Source organism: Nematostella vectensis, chromosome 15 (genome assembly GCF_932526225.1).
Source record: "Nematostella vectensis chromosome 15, jaNemVect1.1, whole genome shotgun sequence".
Taxonomy (NCBI): domain Eukaryota; kingdom Metazoa; phylum Cnidaria; class Anthozoa; order Actiniaria; family Edwardsiidae; genus Nematostella; species Nematostella vectensis.
The window spans coordinates 8,287,569-8,311,160 of record NC_064048.1 but is presented as its reverse complement, the minus strand read 5'-3'; the positions used below and the strand labels follow the sequence as shown (position 1 = coordinate 8,311,160).

Here is a 23,592-nt window from a genome sequence, read left to right as displayed (position 1 = left end):
TGAGCGAAATAGGTTCCACTACGCATCCAAATTAATTGTTAATGAATTTATTACCCTTCTTTACAAATAATTCACCCTCCCCAAGAAAATTTGAAAACATAGATATAAGCGCGCATTTTTTTTCTTGATTTACATAGCATGGAAATTTGACGCACGCATCAATTCCTTTTTGTGCTTAGCCGCAGAAACAAGAAATAAACGTATTTTCCCCAATACATCCTTCATAACAAAAAAAACATCTTGAAAATAAATAATCAAAATTATTTAGTCAAAAACTGACAGCATTTAGGCACCAATTTCAACAAATCTGGAAGATATACAAATTTGGCGCATTTCAGTCAGAGCCCAGGCACGTGTCAAGAGAAGGGGGGGAGGGGATTATTATTACCAGAACTAAGGATACGTAATCCAGGGTAGGTAAATTATCACTCTGGTCCCAAACCTGGCATTTTCTCTAGACACGCCCCTAGAGCTACTTGTGTACGTGTATACTGTTGTATACACGCAATTCGGGCGCATAGGCGACTTAGACATTACAGTGACAAATCGAGCTAGAGTAATCACAGAATTGGCTCTGGACATCACACCAAAAAGCGACGAAAAAAAAAATATCTCAATGAAAATAAGACCTTTCTAACAGAAACTTTCTGGCCGACTCGTAAACGCTAAATAAGCTATTTTTCGTTGTTATCAGTCTGCCGTCAAATAAATACCGGAACGTGCGCGAGTTTGCCACAAAAATCAGGTGATTTCTTAGTCCAATTTGGTTATCCGAAAAGAGCCAGAGGCAGTGTCGCCACGTCTAAGACGCGTTCTTGATCTTCATAACGAAGACGCCACTGAGCGCGAAGTAGGATGACGTCACAAGGAACAAGATAATGTAACCCAGGCCAATGTCACAGCGCCATTTTTCGAACATGTCGATAATTATTCCTCCAACTGGAGTAGCGATGGCTTGGGGAAGCACCAGCGCCTAAATATGAATAACAAAGAGGTGTTAGATTTTCAGTGTAGCTAAGCCTCGATTCGTACGTCGTGCTCCTGCTGTGTCGAATCTGAGCCAAAGTTCAAACGTCGTATTATCCATGAGTCGTATTCAATGCAAATGCATGTAAATGAATCAAGCCGATTGTTTTATCTTCATATTCATGCATTTGCGTTGAATACGGCTCATGGATAATACGACAATTTAATTTGGCCTGACTGTCTAATTGTATCGACATAAATACATGGGCTGAACGTTGATCCAGGCGTCGCACTTAATAAGTGACTATAGATCGCGCTAAATATAGATCGCAAGTAGTCAAAGTAAGTCATCAAAATTAGTATGGTATTTCATTCGCCTTATAAAAAGTTGGATGTTTCAATCGGTGTCGTACTTTTGCCGGGCAGCAGGACTGGTGCAACCGTGCCTAGTATAACTTACTTCGGCCGTGCTAAACTTAATTGATTCAGACGTCGCAGTCTTCATGTGCCCAGTCCAAACAATAATATTAAAACGGCAGGAGAGCGACGTATGAATCGGGCTTACGGTGGACTCTAAATCTAATGCATTTGGCAAACAGAAGAGGGCGCGATAGGTCAGTGCTAGGAGCTGCATTTCTTATGTTACTTCATATCAGAATCAACCAGAATAAGTCGCAAATAGGCGTGGTGGAATCAGGGAAAGACGTATATGTAATCTTTTTAGTCATACCGTTCTATATAACACTGATGCTAGATAGCTAGATCATTACCTTTCTTTACCTGATGCTAGATAGCTAGATCATTACCTGTCTTTACCTGTTGCCAGATGGCTAGATCTTTACCTGTCTTTACCTGTTGCCAGATGGCTAGATCTTTACCTGTCTTTACCTGATGCCAGATGGCTAGATCTTCACCTGTCTTAACCTGTTGTCAGATGGCTAGATCTTTACCAGTCTTTACCTGTTGCCAGATGGCTAGATCTTTACCTGTTGTCAGATAGCTAGATCTTTACCAGTCTTTACCTGTTGCCAGATGGCTAGATCTTTACCTGTCTTTACCTCTTGCCAGATGGCTAGATCTTTACCTGTCTTTACCTGATGCCAGATGGCTAGATCTTTACCAGTCTTTACCTGTTGCCAGATAGCTAGATCTTTACCAGTCTTTACCTGTTGCCTGATGGCTAGATCTTTACCAGTCTTTACCTGTTGCCAGATAGCTAGATCTTTACCTGTTGCCAGATAGCTAGACCTTTACCAGTCTTTACCTGTTGCCAGATGGCTAGATCTTTACTAATCTTTCCCTGTTGCCAGATGGCTAGATCATTACCTGTCTTTACCTGTTGCCAGATGGCTAGATCTTTACCAGTCTTTACCTGATGCCAGATAGCTAGATCTTTACCTGTTGCCAGATAGCTAGATCTTTACCAGTCTTTACCTGTTGCCAGATAGCTAGATCTTTACCTGTCTTTACCTGTTGCCAGATAGCTAGATCTTTACCAGTCTTTACCTGTTGCCAGATAGCTAGATCTTTACCTGTCTTTACCTGTTGCCAGATGGCTAGATCTTTACCTGTTGCCAGATAGCTAGATCTTTACCAGTCTTTACCTGTTGCCAGATGGCTAGATCATTACCAGTCTTTACCAGTTGCCAGATGGCTAGATCATTACCTGTCTTTACCTGATGCCAGATAGCTAGATCTTTACCTGTTGCCAGATAGCTAGATCTTTACCAGTCTTTACCTGTTGCCAGATGGCTAGATCATTACCTGTCTTTACCTGTTGCCAGATAGCTAGATCTTTACCAGTCTTTACCTGTTGCCAGATAGCTAGATCTTTACCTGTCTTTACCTGTTGCCAGATGGCTAGATCTTTACCAGTCTTTACCTGTTGCCAGATGGCTAGATCTTTACCTGTCTTTACCTGTTGCCAGATAGCTAGATCTTTACCTGTTGCCAGATGGCTAGATCTTTACCTGTCTTAACCTGTTGCCAGATGGCTAGATCTTTACCTGTCTTTACCTGTTGCCAGATAGCTAGATCTTTACCTGTCTTTACCTGATTCCAGATGGCTAGATCTTTACCTGTCTTTACCTGATGCCAAATGGCTAGATCTTTACCTGTCTTTACCTGTTGCCAGATAGCTAGATCTTTGCCCTTGTCTGCGGTCTTTCTAGTCATACCGCTGTACATTATCGTCTTTACCTGATGCCAGATGGCTAAATCTTTAGCCTTGTCCTTCTCATCGGGCAAGACGTCCATGACAAGGGCGAAATCCACTGCGCAATAAGCTCCGAAGCCGATACCTGCAAGCACACGACACGACACTGTGTTTAGACTAGCGAAGAGGCATCTACACTTTGTTCACACTAGTACAGACACATTTAACGTTCACATCCACACGAATCCTCAACAAAACCCCATGAAATAGGCTTCGCTATTATGCGCTCTACTGTTTAAAATAAAAAAAAGTAGTCATGCTGGATTACGAGAGCGAAGATAGATAAAGGTTCGAGTCGAAAGCATAAAAATGTCCTGACCAGGGAACACAGCTTAGATGGGCGTTGATGGTTTTTGTGGAGACAGGAAAACAAACTGCACGACTGAAAGCTTTCCCCCCTTTTCTAATGGCCAGTTCCTTAGTTGTACCACCCCTTTGCATTCCGGCATGGGTCGTGTGTCTCAGCTAGTGGGAGAGAATGCATCGTTTTTTCTTTGCAAGCCGACCAGCCTATTAAGCCTTTAAGAAGCAAAATGAGAAAACCTTTTTTAAACAACCAGTGAATCTTACCGAATGTCAAAGATACTGGAATGGCTGCGTAGAAAGCATACTTCCCTTGCAATCCAGCTAATATGACCGCACATATACTCATCAAGATCGCTGCGGGAAAAAGAAAACAGATTTGCGATAGGGAATAAGCTATCATTTAAGAGAAAGCTCCAAATTACATGGGGTTGAGGCTATCTATCCATAAGTATTGGGGGTTATTAGACTAGTGACAGGGTATAAGCTATCATGCGAGAGAAAGCTCTCTATAACATGGGGGTGTGGGGCTGTCTATGACACATTGAGGTTGGGAGATCTATTACATGGCGTTAGGGCTATCTATCCATAGGTATAGGGGGCTATAAGCTATCATTTGAGAGAAAGATCTCTATAACATTCGGGTGTGGGGCTATCTATGACACATTAGGGTTTGGGGCTATCTATTACACATTAGGGTGAGGGGCTATCTATCCATAGGTATTGGGGGTTATAAGCTATCATTTGAGAGCAAGCTCTCTATAACATGTGGGTGTGGGGCTATCTATGACACATTAGGGTGTGGGGCTATCTATCCATAGGTATTAGACTCGTGACAGGGCAAAAGCTATCATGCGAGAGAGCGCTCTCTATAACATGGGGGTGTGGGGCTATCTATGACAGATGAGGGTTTGGGGCTATCTATGATATATGAAGGTTGAGGGGATCTATATCTAAGGGGTAGGGATCTCTATAACATCAGGTGGGGGTTCTCAATGCTACAGGGATCGCGGGTTATCTGTGAGATGGGAATTGAGAGCAGCGGTTGTGTTTGTACTCACCCGAACCTAAAACGAGAGGTTTACGTCTTCGCAGTTTGTCTGACAGGAAACCACCAACTACAGAACTAGAAAAACATAAACAGATACAAAATATGTATAAAAAACATTGGCAATTCTAAGATTTCGGGCCTAAATTAGTAAACATTGGCAATTCTAAGATGTCGGGCCTAAATTAGTAAACATTGGAAATTCTAAGATTTCGGACCGAAATTAGTAAACATTGGCAATTCTAAGATTTCGGGCCAAAATAAGTAAACATTGGCAATTCTAAGATTTCGGGCCGAAATTATTAAAAAAAACAAAAAAAAAACAACAACAACAAGACCGTTCATTATCCAAAAATAACTTAAGGCTGATTTAGACAGCACGATTTAGTCGTATGCGGTCTGCCTAGGCCTAGATACATAATTCCGTCAAACGGGATATTTAGAAAATCTAAAGATTTTTAAAAATTTCAGGATTTTAAGAAAATTATTTAGGTAAAATTCCTAACAAATACTGCCGATTTTAAGTAGAAATGTGATTCTTTTAACTAAACCGATCGTCAATAACATTGTCAATAACCTTGCTTGGCTATTTAGTCACTGTCATAAAAAAAGTACAGTCAGCGGCTTTGGCCATATTCCCAGAATGCCTTGTTGGCTTGTTTGCTTCACTGGTAGGAGAGTTAGTATTTCGAAGATAGTTTAGTTTGTAAAGCGTGTGTAAATCGTGGAAAGTTATTTCTTTCGATGCGAATAATGCTGAATTGCGCAGTTATACATACACAATAAATTAAAAAAAAACACAAAATAAAGATATATTTCTTATAATTAAGGGAGGAATGGCATATCCATGGAAGAAGAAATAAGAAAATTCGAGATTTGTTGGGATTTTTAGGGGAGAAACCGGTATTTTTAGAGACAAATTCGGAAATTTTTAGACATTTTTGGAGAAACTCCGGAAAGATTCTTAGACCATTTTTCGGGAGTTATGTATCTAGGCATAGGTCTGCCTAGCACATGTCTTAGCCTGAATTACATACTACGACTTTCGCAGTCAAGCATCGTAAAGGAGACGAAGGCTGATTTACACTCTACGAAACGTGTTGTAGAAGTGTTGCAGGCACGTCGCATACGACTAAAAGGTCTGTTACTATTCGCGAGATCTGATTGGCATTGCGCCATTAGTGGACTAAGTACTTCAACCTCGCTCGCAGCGCATGCTATAAAACCTATTATTTCGACGAGACTCAATTAGTGGATCACAATGGGTTTGTGGCGTCTAGGCTGCATTAATTCCACGTTGGAATCAGAACTACCCAGTCAGCATTGCGAAGAGGTGATGGCTTCAATTGTGTATTGTGGTCGTCAGCGTGGATACATGATTAAATATCTGCTTGTCGGTTGCCTCAAATGCAGTAGGAGTAGATTTTGCCAGAAATAATGATTAAGCCAGCGCGCATCTGATTTGGAAGCTCAGATTCCGAAACTTACTTTGCATGCTTTTAAAGTTAACCCAAAAAGCGCGCGCGAGTGACCCAACAAAGCACATTCAGAGATGATTTCATGCTTTTATCAGGTTCACTTACGAAGCCTTACAAATTCCTACTGCCCTTGGGAATAGTTTGCCTTACAAGATGGCCGCCGCGAACAGCAAGGGAAGCAGTAGCATGGCGACGCCTCGCTCAGGCGGCCAGCAGTTTGGTAGAGTGACCATATCGCCCAGCCAGAACTCAAGGAACCTAGACAAAAAGCCCAGCACGATCATGTTATAGTTCAAGAGTACATATTGGTATAACAGTAGTGTGGCGGCTTCGCTTCTAGAGTGTACCAGGTCATAGTGGCTTTTATCGAGGCGACTAAGTCAAACTTTACTCAGTGGGGGCTGTAGAGATCTTATATTCTCAGATAAGGACAGAAGAGGAAAATTTTTTCGTTACTTCCTTGCCCTGGACGTAGGGGACGCTTGCTTACGGTAAAATCTCTAGTAAGTGCTTAAACAATATCTCCCATCAATTAACTGTGAGCTGGGCGGAGCGTCTTTCGTCGAATGTAAATGCGCCTAATATACCTACATATATATTTATACCTCAACCACCTATAAACTCCCTCTACAAGACTATATTTTTGTGAAATATCGTTCAGGAAGCAACGCCAGTGCTTCGAGACAAAAATGATTGACAGGTGCCACTCACCCTGTGACAGTAGCCACGCCCTGTTGCATCAAAAATCGAGTAAGAAACACCCATCTAAAGTCCCGCTCTGAGGAAAGTAGAAAACAATACAACTTTTGAGTCCAACATGGCCACCTCGAGAAGAATACATGACAAAAATAACATGCGCTAAACAAAAATATATCATTTTTCATCTTTTCGTACCTTTCAGGGGTTCCCAGTAAGCAAGAAATATCATCTTCACACCTAAGAAATTGAGAAGCAGAAATAGACAATGAACGATAATGCTAACATTGCGATCGAGTTGAAGCGAATCCTTCAAAGAAGAGTGCGCACAAAGCCTGTTTAATGTAAGATAATCACTTAAAACTTTTAATCGTATGTGAAGTCATCGATGTCAAATAGTACAAGAATGCCTCTCATAGCCATAGTAATACGCGAATAAACCTGTTGTACTGGGAATTGTGATCGTACAGTGCTAGGTGGTATATAGATCGTGGAGTGCTAGGTGGTATGTAGATCGTAGAGTGCTAGGTGGTATGTAGACCGTAGAGTGCTAGGTGGTATGTACATCGTAGAGTGCTAGGTGGTATGTAGATCGTAGAGTGCTAGGTGGTATGTAGATCGTAGAGTGCTAGGTGGTATGTAGATCGTAGAGTGCCGGGTGGTATGTAGATTGTGGAGTACTAGGTGGTATGTAGATCGTAGAGTACTAGGTGGTATGTAGATCGTAGAGTGCTAGCTGGTATGTAGATCGTAGAGTGCTAGGTGGTATGTAGATCGTAGAGTGCCAGGTGGTATGTAGATTGTGGAGTACTAGGTGGTATGTAGATCGTAGAGTGCCAGGTGGTATGTAGATCGTAGAGTGCCAGGTGGTGTGTAGATCGTAGAGTGCTAGGTGGTATGTAGATCGTAGAGTGCCAGGTGGTATGTAGATCGTAGAGTGCCAGGTGGTATGTAGATCGTACAGTGCTAGGTGGTATGTAGATCGTAGAGTGCTAGGTGGTATGTAGATCGTGGAGTGCTAGGTGCTAATGTTGTACTCACTCAGGGGTTGATGCGTTGTTTTCCCTGGCGTCTCAGGGCATGACACCACGGTGAGTATGACACAGACGAAGTACAGGATGGCGATCAGACCATACGTCCCCACCACGCCCAGACGCTATGGATAAAACACGGTACTTAAAATGGCGATATCAAAGAAAGAGAGAGGGGGGGGGGACCACCTAGGGGGAGGGGGTGGACCGCACCCTGCATGGATAAAAGACGGTACTTAAAATGACATAAAATGAAGAGAGATGGGGGAGGGGGTTACCACCTAGGGAGTCAAACTTGTTTTAAAGACTGTCGTTTTTCTAGCTTGCTCGGTCATTTCCTTATTAGGCCTTATATACCATATTTGGGAGTACACTTCAATCATTTTTATCCCCTTTTTATCGCTCAGAGCTTTGTAAATCAAGAATTTTCACGTAAACTTGCAGGAATTCGTGTTTACTACGATTTTGCTGGCAGCCATCTTGGAAATGGAGCCTAGTCCCTAACGTTTTAGAGTATCACAGGTCTCCCGCGTGCTCATCCCAGGCTCTTTTAGAACATTTAAAAAAACGACAGCCATTGATTGATATGCCCGCATGGATATCGACGGTACTTAAAATGATATAAAAGCAAGAGAGATGGGCGAGGGGGGTTCCACCTAGGGGGAGGGAGGGGTGGACCGCAGCCCGCATGGATAAAAGACGGTTCTTAAACTGGCGATATCAAAGGAAGAGAGAGAAGGGGGGGGGGGGGGTTATACCGCACCCCGCATGGATAAAAGACGGTACTTAGAATGGCGATGAGAAGCGGAAAAGTAGGGCAGGGAGGGGGGGTTATGTGTCAAACTATATTTTATCAGTAATTTTAGTCTCATATCAATTTACAAATTTACAAAGGAAACTTCATACTAAACACTAGTTTCTTTATGTAATCAAATTATTAATTGAAAGTTAGGGAATAATAATTTTAAACGTTACATTTTTAATGTTTCCCTGTGGACACAGATAGCCCAACACATCGCGAGATATTATTATAAACTCACCGGGAAGAAAAGACCGATGCCTGCTCCTGTGACGTTCCCTACTAGAGTCATCGCTCCCATCACGCCCGAGCTAAAGCCTGGTTTACACCGTTTATATGTTAGAAACCATAGTTTAAGTCCGGTCAAACCTGGTTATAGGTTAGACATTATAACTTGTGTCTCGTTTACACCGGTTTTATGTTTAGACTTCATAGCTTTAAAACTCTGCCCCTGAATAGTATGAAGTATATCTTATGGCCGCATATATTTATGATTAACAGTTTTGTTCGTAATTTTGTTACAATGTCAGGACTGTCTTGTTATTATTCGACAATGAATAGTTGTTATTCTTAGATGGTTGTTATTAAGGAAAGACTTGCAGTTAATAGGAAATAACTCCTTTTTTCTTTTAAAATCATTTTTATTTGAGAGTGACTGTTAGCTTTTCGGCAAGGACTACGTACTTACGTATTTTGTGAGATTTTAAAGAATGTCGATCAACTTATATCATTTGTAATTGTTTATAAATGAAAACACAACGATTTATTTGCAAGAAATAACCATCTTCGATTAAAGTCTGATACTTTATTAATGATATTTGATTGAATGTTTCTCAGTTGCTTGCTTGAATTAGCCGAAAATGGAAAAGAAATGGATTCTATGCGTAACTCGGCATTGACCGGGAGCAAAAAATGGCGGCGTGATTGTCCTCCGTTAACCCCTTATTTGTTAGATTTTACCTCTTTGTGATGGTGGTGTCTGGTCGGCGATTAATCCGTTGTACGGCACATTCATCACTGCATAGCAAGCCATTACGCATAGATAAAAGGCGATGTATAGACCTGAGCAGAAAAACATGACAAGCAAGCCATTACGCAGAGATAGAAGGCGATGTATAGGCCTTAACAGAAATACCATGACAAGGGCCGATTCTATACTAGAAGAAAACTAAGACGTCTAGACGACCTTCACCCTTGAAGGTTGAAGGACTATAAAAGCGAGACGGCCATAAGACTGCCTTTGGTGAGAAGATACCTTTAAGTACGAAAATTATTTGTATGTGTCATTTCTTTCTGCCTAGTCTACACTCGGCTTAACCTTGGTTTCCATGTTAGCAAGACCGTCTGTTTTAGGCCGTCTGTATGTAACTAGATTAAAACAGGTTTGAAGTGAACTCACCGACATTTCCCCGCGAGTCTTCACGCTGCATCAGTATATCGAGCAAAAAGCTGCTCTCAATGTCGTCCGCAAACTCGGACATGTTCCCTCTATGCTGGAACTGGCTCATGTTCATGTATGGTATACATCTCTTGAATGCTAGATCCATGGAACACTGAGAATTAAAACATTCTGTTAAAGATATTACTGACATTTGTCACTATTCTGCGAACTATCGCCTACAATTTCCAACAGCTAAATCGCTTTCTGGCTCATTCAAAATCCTTGAAGCGTTTTCATTGTTAAGCACTGAAATAGTTTCAAATCATCTCAATCATGTGCAAGGCACTAAACATCCAAGACGTACAAAATGTAAAATTCCCCGGGGGGAAGGGGGGGGGGGGGGGGGGGGGGGCTGTCCATGAAAGTAGACAGGGGTCTTTGGGGCCTTTGACTGGCGTCTCTGGGCCTTTGACTTCGTCCCCCCCCCTCCTCCTCCAGCAAATTAACCATGAGTACTCGTCTGTTGAGTTAGTTTCACTGCATTCTCATGCAAATAAGCAAGCGAAATTACCTAAAAAAGTACGGAAAGCCTTTATAACTACAAGACAAGATATATTCACCACTAAATTATCAGTTTTGTACTAGAAGTGCACTTACCGTGGCATTTGAGCTGTCACTTTAATAATAAAAGAAAAAAAACATATAAATATGTAATACTAATAATTGCTAGGCATGTAAACAAACAGCAAAAATAGGATAAATGAGTTAACTCTATCCTAATTGTGAGAAAGAATAACATCTTTTTAAAAAGGCTGCACTGGTGAATGCATTTATCATACCCACCAAAATCCTGGTCTCTGAAAGCTGTGAATGTTCACAGGTAAGACAACAAGAATTCTACATGGATTTATTTATTTATGCTTATTGCTTTTTTATTTGATACCCATGACAACCTCATTTGAAATAGGTGTTAGTGCTATGGGTTTAAAATCGTAAATGCAAAGAATTATTAGATTTTGAGCACAAGGTAAAAAGACTGTTGTCTTTCTCTTTATATCGTTAACTTTTTTCAGGGTGCTATTTACGGTGCCTGGTATTGATAATATCAAGAAGTGTGAATTATTAAAAATCTAAACAGACCTGTGTTGTGATAAACTTAACGCATGAAACAGGTTAAATAAGTAATAGCCTTATATTTTAGGCTTTGAAAGAAAAAGATAGTTTGTTTATGTTTGTGAAAAATATGCGAGTGGATTTGGTATTTGCCTTTAAATCTGGTGTGGAAAAAATCTGAAAGGAGTGTATAACACTATTTTAGGTGGAAGAGCAAAATGGTTATTATAATGTGATATTTAATAATAATTGGATACTAAAGGAATGCCATTTAATACCTTTCGATATCAGGAGCACTAAAAGCCATCCCAAACAGTCCGATGCTAAAAAGAAAACATACATTTTATAAACATCTTACAAGTAAATTCAATCAGAGCCTCGTCAAGCAAAAGTCTACAAACTACACATCACAGTGGCTAACATTGACAAAATTGTAAGTACTACAAAGAATGCTCAGATTTAATAACACAGTCTTACCATAAGAGAAGTGAGCCTGCGACCATAAGTGGTCTTCTCTTTCCATACGGAGATACCAGTCTGTCACTGGAAGGGCAAGAGGATTGTTTAGAATTGCTACATGCATTTGGGGCAAAACTATCCTAAAGCCAAGGGGATTAACTTTTAGGTGGTGTTGGCGACTGTGTAATTCATACAGGATTCTTGCAGGGAAAGCCTTGTAAAGAATCAAAGAAACCGGGCCTAAAATAATTGCTTCATCTGGGAATAACATGTAGTCAATCATACTATCTAAACCAACCAACAAACTATTAACTGCACACAGCAAGGAATTCGATTTATCAAAGTCGTACTATTGACTAGTTACTTTCTATAAATGAGAAATGGATTAGGCTAGTCACAAAGCTTGGGCTAAATTAGTATTATTTTTGGTATTATTTTTTAGTATAGTACTGTATTTTAGCAGTAATACAACTCCTACTTGATAAACTTTAATCAAGAACACAACACATAGCCGTAGCAAGCCTTGAATTATTGGGGGGTACGGTACAAAAACTTAAAAAAAAAAATAGGGGCACAGCCACGCCCCTACTGGCCCCCAGTGCCCCACCCCCTGCTACGGCATTGCAACACCAGCCCAGGCCCTTAACTTCACACCATACACTTCCCCATACTAATTCACATCACTACACACTCACCCATTCTAACCTATGTGTAGTATTCTCTGTGGAAACCCCTATATATTTTCTACATGTTTTATTTCTGTATTTCAGAGTTTTTGTACAGTAGTTTTAAACAAATAAGAAAATTTCTAGTATTTGGGTACAGAATCTAATAGAAACATATAACGGTTATTAAGTAATTTTTGTTTAATATTCTGACTTCTACCTTTTCATTCCAATAAGTGGACTGACAAAGAACGTCACAACAGCCCCTGCAACTCCTACCTTTTCATTCCGATAAGTGGACTGATAAAGAACTTCACAACAGCCCCTGCAACTCCTAATTTTTCATTCCGATAAGTGGACTGATAAAGAACTTCACAACAGCCCCTGCAACTCCTACCTTTTCATTCCGATAAGTGGACTGATAAAGAATGTCACAACAGCTCCTGCTGCTACCATGCCTCCAAGAACCTGGCCTTTGTTTTCTGAGCCAACAAGTGCATGAACTTGGGATGGAACAACTGAAGAAAAAGCACAGAAGGGAAGCCAATGGAGTAATGGGTCATGTTAAGTTTGTGCTGGTACAGATAGGAACTTACATTAATAGGGACTTGCACCAAGAGATCACATGACCTTTTTGGGTGGCAAATTAAAAACAAAATGATCAAACAAAAAAATCAGAAATAATTGCGCCCGTCACACCAGATAATGACGAAGAAATATAATCTTTAAATGAAACTGAACTCTTTTGAAAAATAAAGAGATCTGTTTTTTTTTCGTAAGGGCTGAATATGTTCCTTTTTCTTGCTGTTATTTTGCCACTAAAAGGCTGAGTGCGCGTTAGTTTTCCACCCAAACAGTTATATGATCTTTTAGCCCAAGTCCCCTATTGTCTTGATAGCGTTGCACACATACAGAAATGCAAATGATTTTGACAATATGAGTTGCCTGCCACTATTCTAACCATCCACTCATAACATGTGCATACCCAGGATCGGCTGAGCGGATGCAAAGTTATAGGTATCATATGGTAAAACAGGCCTGTACCGAAAGGGGATGCAGGGGGTGTGAACGCACCCCCCAAAACGACCGAAGGTCCACTTTCGGTTTTCAATAGACAAGCTATTTGTAGACAAAACTATAAAGCATCAGCTAGATCACTCTACTATGTAGCCAAATCCAACAATAAACATCCTGTGATAATGCAAAGGAATAAAAAAATCCCTCTTTGTTCTTTTGGGGGTGGTCGGATTTTTATCAGATTCCAGATTTCAGATTCCGCACCCCCCCCCCCCCCCCCCAAGAAAAATCCTGGGTACAGGCCTGTACAAGGAAATGATAGTCAAACGGTTTGGTTCATACATATCCTGCTCAGCCCCCTGTTTACACGCCTACATTATTCTATACCTTGGCAGACAAAATATCCAGATAACATTCAATGGATGCGAAAAGACAAAAAAAAAAATATTGATAAACAGTTTCTGATATGATATACTTTTTAAATGATATTATACATTACCTTCAACAGATAAGATAAGGTACATAACATTGAGGCCAAACCAGGAGATGTTGAGGAAAAACACACGGGACTTGGACAGCGCAGGTATATGGTGATATGGCACTGATAATCTAGAAATTCATACAGAAGCTTAACGTATGTTAGCTACAGTACTATACTGGATTACACAATTGGATTTAATCCTCCAATTACAGCTGTTTTGAGAGGATGACATTGCATGAAGCAATATCACCAGTTTTCTTCAATTCAACTTCACATGATTTCTACTCGGCAACATGAAAAACATTTCAAAATTGTAAAAGCAGTGTGTCTATTGGAAGTTTCTTATAGTATGTGACTAATAATTTAGAGGTGAGATTCTAATAGATTTTTTTGTCTTTTATCTGCCTGTCTGCCTGACAGAAGTAAACTGGTGCAGTTGCCACTTAAAAAACACATTATTTTCTTGCATTATTGTTCTCACAATGTATTTTTGGGGAGGGGGCATTGGTTAACAAAGGAGAAAAGGGATAGTGAGAATTTCGATTAAATACATTTGCCTTAAATAGGTGATTCACAACCCCGACAATACCCAACCCCTCACTTACTGCTTGTCTGCATCAGACTCTTTCTCGTCATGGACATCACTATCATCTGCAATTTATATACAATCATAGTATCTATAGTAAGGTCTGCTGCTGGAGATTAACATTCTAATTTAACTAAATTAACAAGAATTAAAAATTAAATATATCCTTAATAAGTTTATTTCTAATTCATTAATCAAGTTAAACGTTAATTTAGAAAACATTAATTAATACTTAATTTTATGAAAGATCAAATACAGAATTCAACAAATTTTAAAACCATACTATTTTTATTAATAAAGAGTTCCACATGTTTAGTTGTCTTCTTTGATCACGTTTGGTAATTTTCCAATTGGGTCGTTGTTCTCTCTAGCCGTAAAATCTTGCATGCTTGATGATAATAGTATTTCATAAATGGAATATTTCCGAGCAGCAAATTACCAAAAAAAACAGGATCCACGTTAATGAAGTTTGAATACATTAGGCCAAAATTTTTGTTTATTTCATTTGTTTTGACACAAGTTGTCCAAAAATTGGTGTTAATTTGGTACGCGTACATTTAATACATGTTAATATCAACCAAGGTTAATTTCTAATAAGGTATTTCATAATATCTGGGCACCTATTATGAAAAAAATTGACAACCAAGGCCATAGCTAGAAAACATTCTTCAGGGGGACAAGCCTCAGATATATCTGATATTTGCTTTAAGGCCCTGTCACATGTACGTTTTTTCTCTTGCGACCTGTCTCGCAAAAAAATTGTTGCAGGTCGCATGCACATTTTTTTGCGTGTGACACCTCCTTTGCAACTTGTTTTGCATTTCTCAAAGTCGCACAAAAAGTAGAACACTATTTTACTTTCTGCAACAAATTGTTTCAAGTCACAGGAAAAAACTTCACGTGTGACAGGGCGCGTGCGACCTACAACAATTTTTTTGCAAGACAAGTTGCAGCCGAAAAGTCTACATGTGACAGGGCCTTTAGGTGCAGATGCTATTTTTTCAAATGTCTTTTGTAAATTTTAGATTTTAGCCTCCTTGCAGCATATTCCCCACACTGTTTGAAATAACAGAAACTCTAAGGATGCCTACAGTTTCTGATATTATTTCTTTATTCTCTTTCATACATCTTCCTCATAATACTACTTTTCATTCTGCATATCTGTCCAGAGGGATTTATTTTACTATAGGGGCTATTATTTATAATATATTTTTTTAAATTTTATAACCGTTTAATTCTTTAAACGAATAACTCTCATTTCAGATGAGATAAGAGGCAATTATCTGCTTTTTGAGTTTTTTCGTGTGTTTTTCCGGTATACCTTATTTGATTAACGTATTTTTTGTAGAGTTGTCTAGAATGATTAAATACTTTCACCTGTCACCAAAATAGGCAGAGAAACAAAAATAGTTCCATGAAATTAGGATGCCATTATGTACTTAGTTAAAAAGAATTCAACACATAATACAATAAACCTACTCGCCATCATAGGGATAAAAAAATTAACATGTTTTAGAGAATATTTTTAGGCACAAGGGTCAATTCTTTAAAATTCTCTAAAATTTTAAACAGACAATTTATGAGGCAAAATGCAAATACAAGGTCAAATATTTGCATTTCCACGTTACAATGAGTTGTTATTACTTTAAAACCTAAAGATTACATTCTGTATTATAAATAAACTTGGGCTGTGTCAATTGGAAAATCGATTCCACAAACCGCAAATATTCCTGGCGAGACTTTCGCGGACGATAAAAAGCTCCCCTCTCAAACTTAAAGCATAATATAAACCCTAACAGCGTCAAATTAGACAACAATTAGCTACGACTATATTCATCGAAGAACTTACCTTTCTCGCTTGACTCTCGTCGCATCTTTAGTTCATTTTCTTCGCTGTTCAGATAAAACATCAAACTCATTAGCGACTAAATTACGCGATGAAATCGCAAGTTGAACTTCAAACCACAAAGATAACAAGGAAATATTTTACGATACCTTGTTGCCATGTTGTTCTCTAGAATTTTACACTAGTCTCATATTTAATATCCAGAGGTTATGTTATTTCGTTCATTTTTGCATTCAAAATCCTGAAGTTGAATTTTGGTTGCGAAGAACCGAAGATCAGATCATCCTGCCATGTTTGTTTCACTGATATCACAGCCTCTCTTTGGTGAATATGTAAATACATAACAAATTCTTCTGGGGGAGGGGCTGAGAGCATTTCCTGCTTTACTGCAATAAGCGCGGTGAAATACATTAATAGAAATACTTTTTCAAATAATTTCATTTAAATCATGTACTTGAACTAATTGGACCAAATCAAATTCGCGCAAATGACTACAGCGAAGAAGGAAATAGTGGAAGATTTCGGAACTATTTAAAACCACGTAAGGGCTGAAAGATAAAAAAGGCCAATTTGCTAGTTCAAATTTCGTTGAGTTCATAAAGCATTATCCTTTGAGATACAACCGTGTTAGTTTTTACTGATGTTATGCGAACAATAGCGCACGTGCATTACGATATCACTACCACGGCTCCCCAAGGGACCCAAGGCGCCCACGAGTACTCGCACTCCCCCCCACCCCACCCCCCTTCCCCCCCTTTGGCGGACAAATCTTAATTGTGAAGTTATTAATTGATATTTTTTTAGGCCTGAATTTATTTGGAACGCAGTGTTTATATATCTCATTTAGGGCGCATTTTTTTCCTCATAAACCATGGGAGAACCGTTTCCGATAATAATCGAAATCGATAGTTCTGGCCTTGGAAGCGAATACATTTTTTTTTTTTGCCATGGCAGTTATCAAAGAGAAATCAACACTATAATTAGCATTTGACGATGCTATCTGAAACGGCTTAAGCTTGTGTTCTAATGCGCTTTTAATTGTGGCTAACATGGAGCAACAATTCACAAACCGTATCGAATTTCCATTTTTACCTATTCTTATAAGAACTTATACATGGATTAAAGACATCGAGGTTAGTGGCTTTTAGTCTTTAAACCATTCGGAGAGGGCCGCTTCTGGAGAAGGGGCGGAGCTATTGATGTTATATAAACCCCCCTCTGGCGAGCCCAACTATAGGTCAAGTGCGCGCGGTTGTTAACCACTGCTGAAGAAGAAACGAAAGAAGTTGGTGCAACAATGGAGCAAAACTTTGTTAAAGCTATCGTGCTCATGGTTATACTTAGGTTTGCTACATCACTACCTGTGGAGAGGTTCGCCTTTGACACAAGTAATGGTAGGTTGCGTATTTTTTTATTAGGGGTCTTTATCTAATCTTTATAAGTATCGAAGGCGTTTCTTACAACGCGCAAGGGAGCATGCTTTCTTGATACGCATGAAAATCATACGAACAATAGCGAAGACAGCGGTGATGAAAAAAGAGGAAAAGCAAACCGTTCTTTCCATTCCTTCTCCGCTTGAGTCTCTTTTGTGGGTGATTCTTACTTGCGCAGAACCAGTTAGCGCCCCCTTCATCTCCGTTGTAACTTTGCCAGAAAAATGGGGGCAGTAACATGGTAAGAGCTTTGCAATAGCTCTCCGGCCCGGACACAATAAATTTCAGTCAAGTTCTAATATTGACTTGTGAGCTTTTGGTACAAGTGGAAGACTTAAATTCAAAGGAAAACAGTTTTCAATAAAATATTGCATATTATTTGAACAAGGCATTGACAGCTTAAAGTTCAACTCTTTGTAGACAATTATAAAAGCCTACAATAAACACTGACATGCGCAGTACCATGACGCTGTCCCTTTAAACGCTCACAAATCGCTCATCGATCGTTGCGATTATCGCATTATCATTCACAGCGGTGACAATTTCCTACAGTCGATCCTTAAATGCGCTCTTCCGCTCGTTAGCAAAGACGGACAGATCAGTGATACCGCTATAATAGGCGTACAAGTAAGCTTGCTTACGCGCATGCGCAATAGCACTTACAAAATGCATGACATAAATCCTGTGCCCTCCCCCAAACAGACATACACACCAAAATATTCTGATCAGCCAGGAATTTTGCAGAGTCACCACTATGACGAAACAAAAAGCCACAAGTTTAAGCGGATAGTATCACTGGCGCCATATTGGCCTTTGGATTGAGAGATAGATTTGGACTTGCTTGGATACCATGACAAATTACATTTTTTTCTATATTTCTTCAAAGTTCTAAAAAAGGACAATTTCAATCAATGGCGACAACAAAGAAAGCCCTCATAATCGCAAACATCGTTTTATGATAGTCATCGCGTTTTTTTTTATACATCGTCCTTTGTAACAATCTTCACTCACGCTTTCACGTTCGTCTGTAACAGTAATCTTGATCTTATCGATCCCACTGCAAGCACATCCTGAAGATAATGAGCGCAACATTATCGGTTCTCAAGACCTATTCTGACACAACGTTTTACTATGGGGAAGTTGATAAAGGCCTACTTTACTGTCTTATCTGTCGCGACCCGCGTTTGCAAAACACGATTTGTTTTGGTTTTCTGTTCCGTCAGTAAAACCATTCTGAGCCAATCAGAGTCTCGCTTTGTGCACTTCCCTGGCTATCCTCTGGACGAAAACCAGAGAGTTTCCCGACTGAAAGCCAGGCAACTGCACCATGCGAGAGATGGCAAGAATCTGATTGGCTTAGAATAGTTTGACTGGCGGAACAGAAAATCCCAAAAGACAAAAACAAATCGATGTTTTGAAAATGCGGCGTCGCGAATGGCGACACAACGGATTCGACATTAAATCGAGAAGAAAAGTTTTGTTGCGAGGGGTGCTTTACGCGTTTGTGAAAGCGGAGGTTTTCCCGCGCGAAGCTTTTGTGTTACCTTCTATGTACTAGTTCTTTTGTAACAAAAAGGGCTTTTTTTCTATTGGTGCAAGTGGGCATGGTTAATACAATTCGAGTTTTGCGATACTCTTGATGTTTTTGGATATTACATGATTGCTTTTTTCTTGATATTCCACGCACCAGATTTAATCGAGGTTAGATACCCACCCTGCTGTACAGTGTATCGCTTCTCCTTCCAATGCTCGACCATACACTGTCTTCCAACAAAATTAAAAAAAAATGTTTGCGTTTTAGACAATTCACCATCCGGAGCGTACATAGAAGAAGAGAATCGTAAGTAGAGTTATTGGAATAACCATTCATTCCTCCTTCCTTCTGTCTGTTCCCCATCTTAGTACATTTTGTTTATAATTTCTATATATTCAACAGATTATATATGATCTATACATGAGTACAAACTAGCCCTAAAGCTAGCTATCCATGTGCGGTATCAAAAGTAAATAAAACCACAATATTATACTTGAAGATTTGGCTCCAAAGTCATGTTTCATATTCAAAATTATATGTTTAAGAATCACCGATTGTGTAGTTCCAGAAAATATCCATCCCCCCCCCCCCCCACCCTCCCATCGAGGGGGTCGGAGGTATGACCCCCCACCCCTCTGGAATTTCCAACCCCTAGGATAAAAAATAAATACAGTAACTGTTGAGGAAAAAAAAAAATACCTCCCCTTCCCTCCTGAAATTCCTGGGCGCATGTACACCCCAGGCCTCCGGAATTTCCATTCGCCTCAATGGGGGGGGGGGGGGGGGGGGGGGATATTTTTTGGAACTGCACATTAAGAAATAATTAATAAATGGAATAAAATAAATTATATATGGAAGTGTCCTTGCTAATATTTGTAGCACTACAACATGAAACCCTTTTTTGCACTTACTAATTTATATCTATTGCATTTAGCTCAAAGCAGCAAAATGGTGGAGGGTGATATCTATCTAGATTCCAGCACCACTAGAATAATGGACCAGCTAATGAGCCCCAGCAGAGAGGCCCTTGTAGACCCTGTAAGCCGCTGGCCAAATGGGCGCCTGCCGTACAAGTTTGGAGCTGTTAGTAACTCAGTTAAAGAGGCTTTCCGCGCTGCTATTGACGAGTACGAGGCAAACACATGCATTCGATTTGTGGAGCGTACAGACGAGACGGATTACATATTGGTAGTCAGTGAAGGAGGGTAAGGCCAAAATATCCATATCAATTAATGGCTGTCGTTTTTCTTAATGGTCTAAAAGAGCCTGGGGCGAGCGCGCGGAAGACCTGTGATATTCTAAAACGTTAGGGACTAGGCTCCATTTCCAAAACGGCTGCCAGCAAAATCGTAGTAAACACGAATTCCTGCAAGTTTACGTGAAAATTCTCGATTTACAAAGCTCTAGAGCGATAAAAAAGTGATAAAAATGATTGAAGTGGACTCCCAAATATGGTATGTAAGGCCTAATAAGGAAATGACCGAGAAAGCTCGAAAAACGACATTTTTAAAGACAAAATTGACTGATATTGTTATTCAAATTTTGGCGTGAAAGGCACAACAAAGCTAGGCTCCAAATCTATTGTCCCCGTGTGTGTATTGTTGGCAAGCACTACCATTGAGGGTGGTTAATGCCAGGGGGCTTATTGCGCCCCCAGTGGTTCTTTTTCGGCCCTTGATTCGTGTAGTGCAGCTTGAAGAAGGGGCGGCGGACGGGGAGGGGAAGAGGGAGGTACTTGCCCCCCCCCCCCCACACACACACATACACACCCACACACACACTTTAATAAGAGCGCAGACAGAGGGTTGCACTAATAAGACAAACTTGCTTTATGATAACGTCACTATCTATCCCCAGAACAGCAGTTTTAACATTGATGGATTCACTTTGAGCACTTATTGACAGATGCTGGTCTCCTATTGGTCGGAGTGGCGGTCAGCAAAAGTTATCCCTCGGTACATACTGTGATCGCAAAGGCACCGCTATGCATGAGTTGATGCATACATTGGGCTTCTTCCATGAACAGTCACGCCGTGACCGTGACAACTACATCACCATCCATTGGGATAACATACAGTCAGGTTAGTTCACGCATAGAAATGAAGGGTCGCTTTATAACATAGACACGACACGCTTTATAGAAAAGCGAAACTGTGACGACCACACCATACCATACCTTAACTCTGGGCTTACAAACAATTAGGTAAGTCACGTAACAAACTAAAGAAACCTAAGAACCCAGTCACGCACGTCACGTACGAAATACTGACACGACACGCTTTATAGAAAAGCGAAACTGTGACGACCACACCATACCATACATTAACTCTGGGCTTACAAACAATCAGGTAAGTCACGTAACAAACTAAAGAAACCTAAGAACCCAGTCACGCACGTCACGTAAGAAATACTGCGCTACGCAGCTTACTAGCCACGTTAATTCACTATAAAGATATAAAGATCGGGTTTTCTCTATCTTTTACACTTGTCATAGGGACTCTATTCCCAGCCACGACATAATTGTTGCACAATAAAGATCGGGTTTCCTGTTTATTTAACATTTGTTGCTCATCCACGCGGACAATATAATATGATAGCACAGGCATCCCGGTAAGGAAAAAAAGACACTGAGCTGACTTCTATTATCATGTCAACAGACAAACAGTTTAACTTCCAGAAGTACGAGCATGGCAAGGTCGACACGCTCGGTGCACCGTACGACTACGGCAGCATCATGCACTACCCCATGTTCGCCTTCAGCAGCAACGGTAGAGCGACCATCGTTCCTAAAGATCCTACCGCTAGCATCGGGCAAAGGAGCGGCTTCAGCAAGGTGGACTTACAGCAGCTCAACAAGCTGTATTGTAGCAGCGCCACGTCGATTCCACCGACCACTGCCGCGCCGACTAAAGGTAATTAGTGATGGTCGGGGAAGTACTGGATTGACTTGTTCTAAAAACAGGTTATACTGGTAAGAAACAAGAAAGAATTGCGGTGGCTCCAAGCCTACTCAACAAACAACTTTCGTAATGGTCAAATTGTATTATACCGGTTCGAATGGCTATTTAAACTACTCAACACGCCACTTCTGTAATGGTCAGGGATATTATACCGGCTTGGCTGCTTATTAAAACCAGTTATAGTTAAAGCGGTACGTCCCTGTATCCTACTTACTAGCTCTCATTTAAAGTTACTCTAAATTAGTTGTTTTTGAACTCGGGAAGGCGCACAAGCCAATCCTAGTACATCTTCTCTTTAAGGCACCACAGGATTCCCAATAATCGAGAAAAAACATTTAAGAATAGAAAATAGAAGATAGAATAAAAGTGAGAGACGGCTGGCAGACAAGCTTCGTGCTTAAAGCAAAATTACGTCTATATCCTCGCTGCTCACCTCACAGATTTGTGACTGTTGTCTTACATTCGTTTAACAGCTCCTTGTAAGGACGAATACAGCTCGTGTTATTTCTACGCCAATTGGTACGATTACTGTCGTCTTTATCCAACCTACATGAACAAGTACTGCCAGAAAAGCTGCGGATTCTGCTAAATAGTAAGTGAGTTTGGGATAGAAGTGCTAAAGGGGGGGGGGGGGGGGGGCAAGTGTTTGGAAAAAGGCTCCGGTAAATTCTACTTATAAGTATTTGCGTCAGCCAGAGCATCATTTCAGGCCCTTGCCTTGGTTTGTGAAGTAGCAAGACAGGCGCGTGTCCAGTGAGGGTGGGGTTGGAGGGGTTGGGGGTGGGTACGTACCCCACCCTGCTCATGTGGCAAGATGAGTTCGACTCCGGTTGAACCACTTCGTTGGTAGTTAAGAAGACTGTTGATTTTATGTATGTGTTTGGATAGAAACGTTTCTAGATGGATCTGGTGACTTATTATTGTCAGAGATAAGGATAGCCATTTGAGCTACACTGGACCCCACCTGCGTTTTTCATTAGACACGCCCCTGCAAGTGTGTTTTTAAAGCCATGAGTAATCGAAATAGAAAAAAAACAGTGTTATTCAATTCGTATCAACGGATGCTAAATAAAAACAACAGCAAAAAATGTCTTTATTTACCAAGTTACTGGTATGGTTAACTAATATAGCTGCTAAAATATCTATTTTACAGGTGACGAACTACTGTATTTGTATATGGATGACATTCCCCATGGCGCAAGCACAGATAGCAAACTGGAACAGCAGCTGAAACTATATTATCTGTTTTGTTTAATACTGCTTTAGATAATATAATATAACACTACGGAATAATCTTTCACAATAAAGTCCCCAACGATTAAACCATAAACCATTAGTATATTCTCTTGACAGACCCCCCCCTCCCCTCCCACACACACACACACCCTTCTTCTTCTTAAATAACAAGAAAGGACATAGAAAGCTCGTTTGGGGGTCAGCGAATGTGGACAATGTATGCTTTTCCGGTGGCTTGAATCCAGGTCCGTACCCAGGGGGAAGGGGTGCAGTCGCCCTACTCGGATTTCGCACCCCCCAAGAAAAATCCTGATGGATACGGGCATGAAATCGACCTCTTTTTTC

At 40.3% G+C, this 23,592-nt stretch overlaps 2 protein-coding genes across 3 annotated transcripts; one reads left to right on the top strand and one right to left on the bottom strand.

The window, feature by feature from the left end:
* Nucleotides 1-31: 31 nt before the first annotated feature.
* LOC116613951 lies at nucleotides 32-16,404 on the bottom strand. Of its 2 annotated transcripts, none has more exons than XM_048722989.1 (19): nucleotides 16,234-16,404; nucleotides 16,088-16,131; nucleotides 14,258-14,303; nucleotides 13,671-13,780; nucleotides 12,552-12,672; nucleotides 11,508-11,573; nucleotides 11,309-11,353; nucleotides 10,575-10,593; nucleotides 9,936-10,089; nucleotides 9,497-9,598; nucleotides 8,778-8,854; nucleotides 7,748-7,862; nucleotides 6,905-6,946; nucleotides 6,722-6,788; nucleotides 6,161-6,268; nucleotides 4,546-4,610; nucleotides 3,752-3,841; nucleotides 3,166-3,266; nucleotides 32-973 (listed from the first exon to the last, which is right to left on the bottom strand). In XM_048722989.1, exons 1-19 carry the CDS (start codon nucleotides 16,242-16,244, stop codon nucleotides 803-805), a joined length of 1,554 nt encoding a protein of 517 aa, XP_048578946.1. In that variant the 5' UTR covers nucleotides 16,245-16,404; the 3' UTR covers nucleotides 32-802. The 2 variants fall into 2 exon arrangements, with proteins under 2 accessions (XP_048578946.1, XP_048578947.1); XM_048722990.1 differs by having other exon boundaries at nucleotides 16,088-16,133; nucleotides 16,273-16,404.
* An 861-nt stretch (nucleotides 16,405-17,265) lies between these two features.
* Nucleotides 17,266-23,341, top strand: LOC5506090 (zinc metalloproteinase nas-15). Its single transcript, XM_001626771.3, has 7 exons — nucleotides 17,266-17,478; nucleotides 19,319-19,357; nucleotides 19,986-20,256; nucleotides 20,957-21,132; nucleotides 21,709-21,963; nucleotides 22,485-22,603; nucleotides 23,165-23,341. Exons 1-6 carry the CDS (start codon nucleotides 17,382-17,384, stop codon nucleotides 22,598-22,600), a joined length of 954 nt encoding a protein of 317 aa, XP_001626821.3. The 5' UTR covers nucleotides 17,266-17,381; the 3' UTR covers nucleotides 22,601-22,603; nucleotides 23,165-23,341.
* Nucleotides 23,342-23,592: the final 251 nt, after the last annotated feature.

What these genes read in the sequence shown, in the direction of transcription:
- LOC116613951 (XM_048722989.1), bottom strand. An exon ending in AGACTCGCGGGGAAATGTCG is followed by an intron (nt 9,599 to 9,935) that starts GTGAGTTCACTT and finishes TTTTCTGCTCAG; the next exon opens with GTCTATACATCGCCTTTTAT. An exon ending in ACCTCTCGTTTTAGGTTCGG is followed by an intron (nt 3,842 to 4,545) that starts GTGAGTACAAAC and finishes TTTTTCCCGCAG; the next exon opens with CGATCTTGATGAGTATATGT.
- LOC5506090 (XM_001626771.3), top strand. Translation starts at nt 17,382, where the DNA reads ATGGAGCAAAACTTTGTTAAAGCTATCGTGCTCATGGTTATACTTAGG. An exon ending in CGCCTTTGACACAAGTAATG is followed by an intron (nt 17,479 to 19,318) that starts GTAGGTTGCGTA and finishes TTTGCGTTTTAG; the next exon opens with ACAATTCACCATCCGGAGCG. An exon ending in CACTGCCGCGCCGACTAAAG is followed by an intron (nt 21,964 to 22,484) that starts GTAATTAGTGAT and finishes TTCGTTTAACAG; the next exon opens with CTCCTTGTAAGGACGAATAC.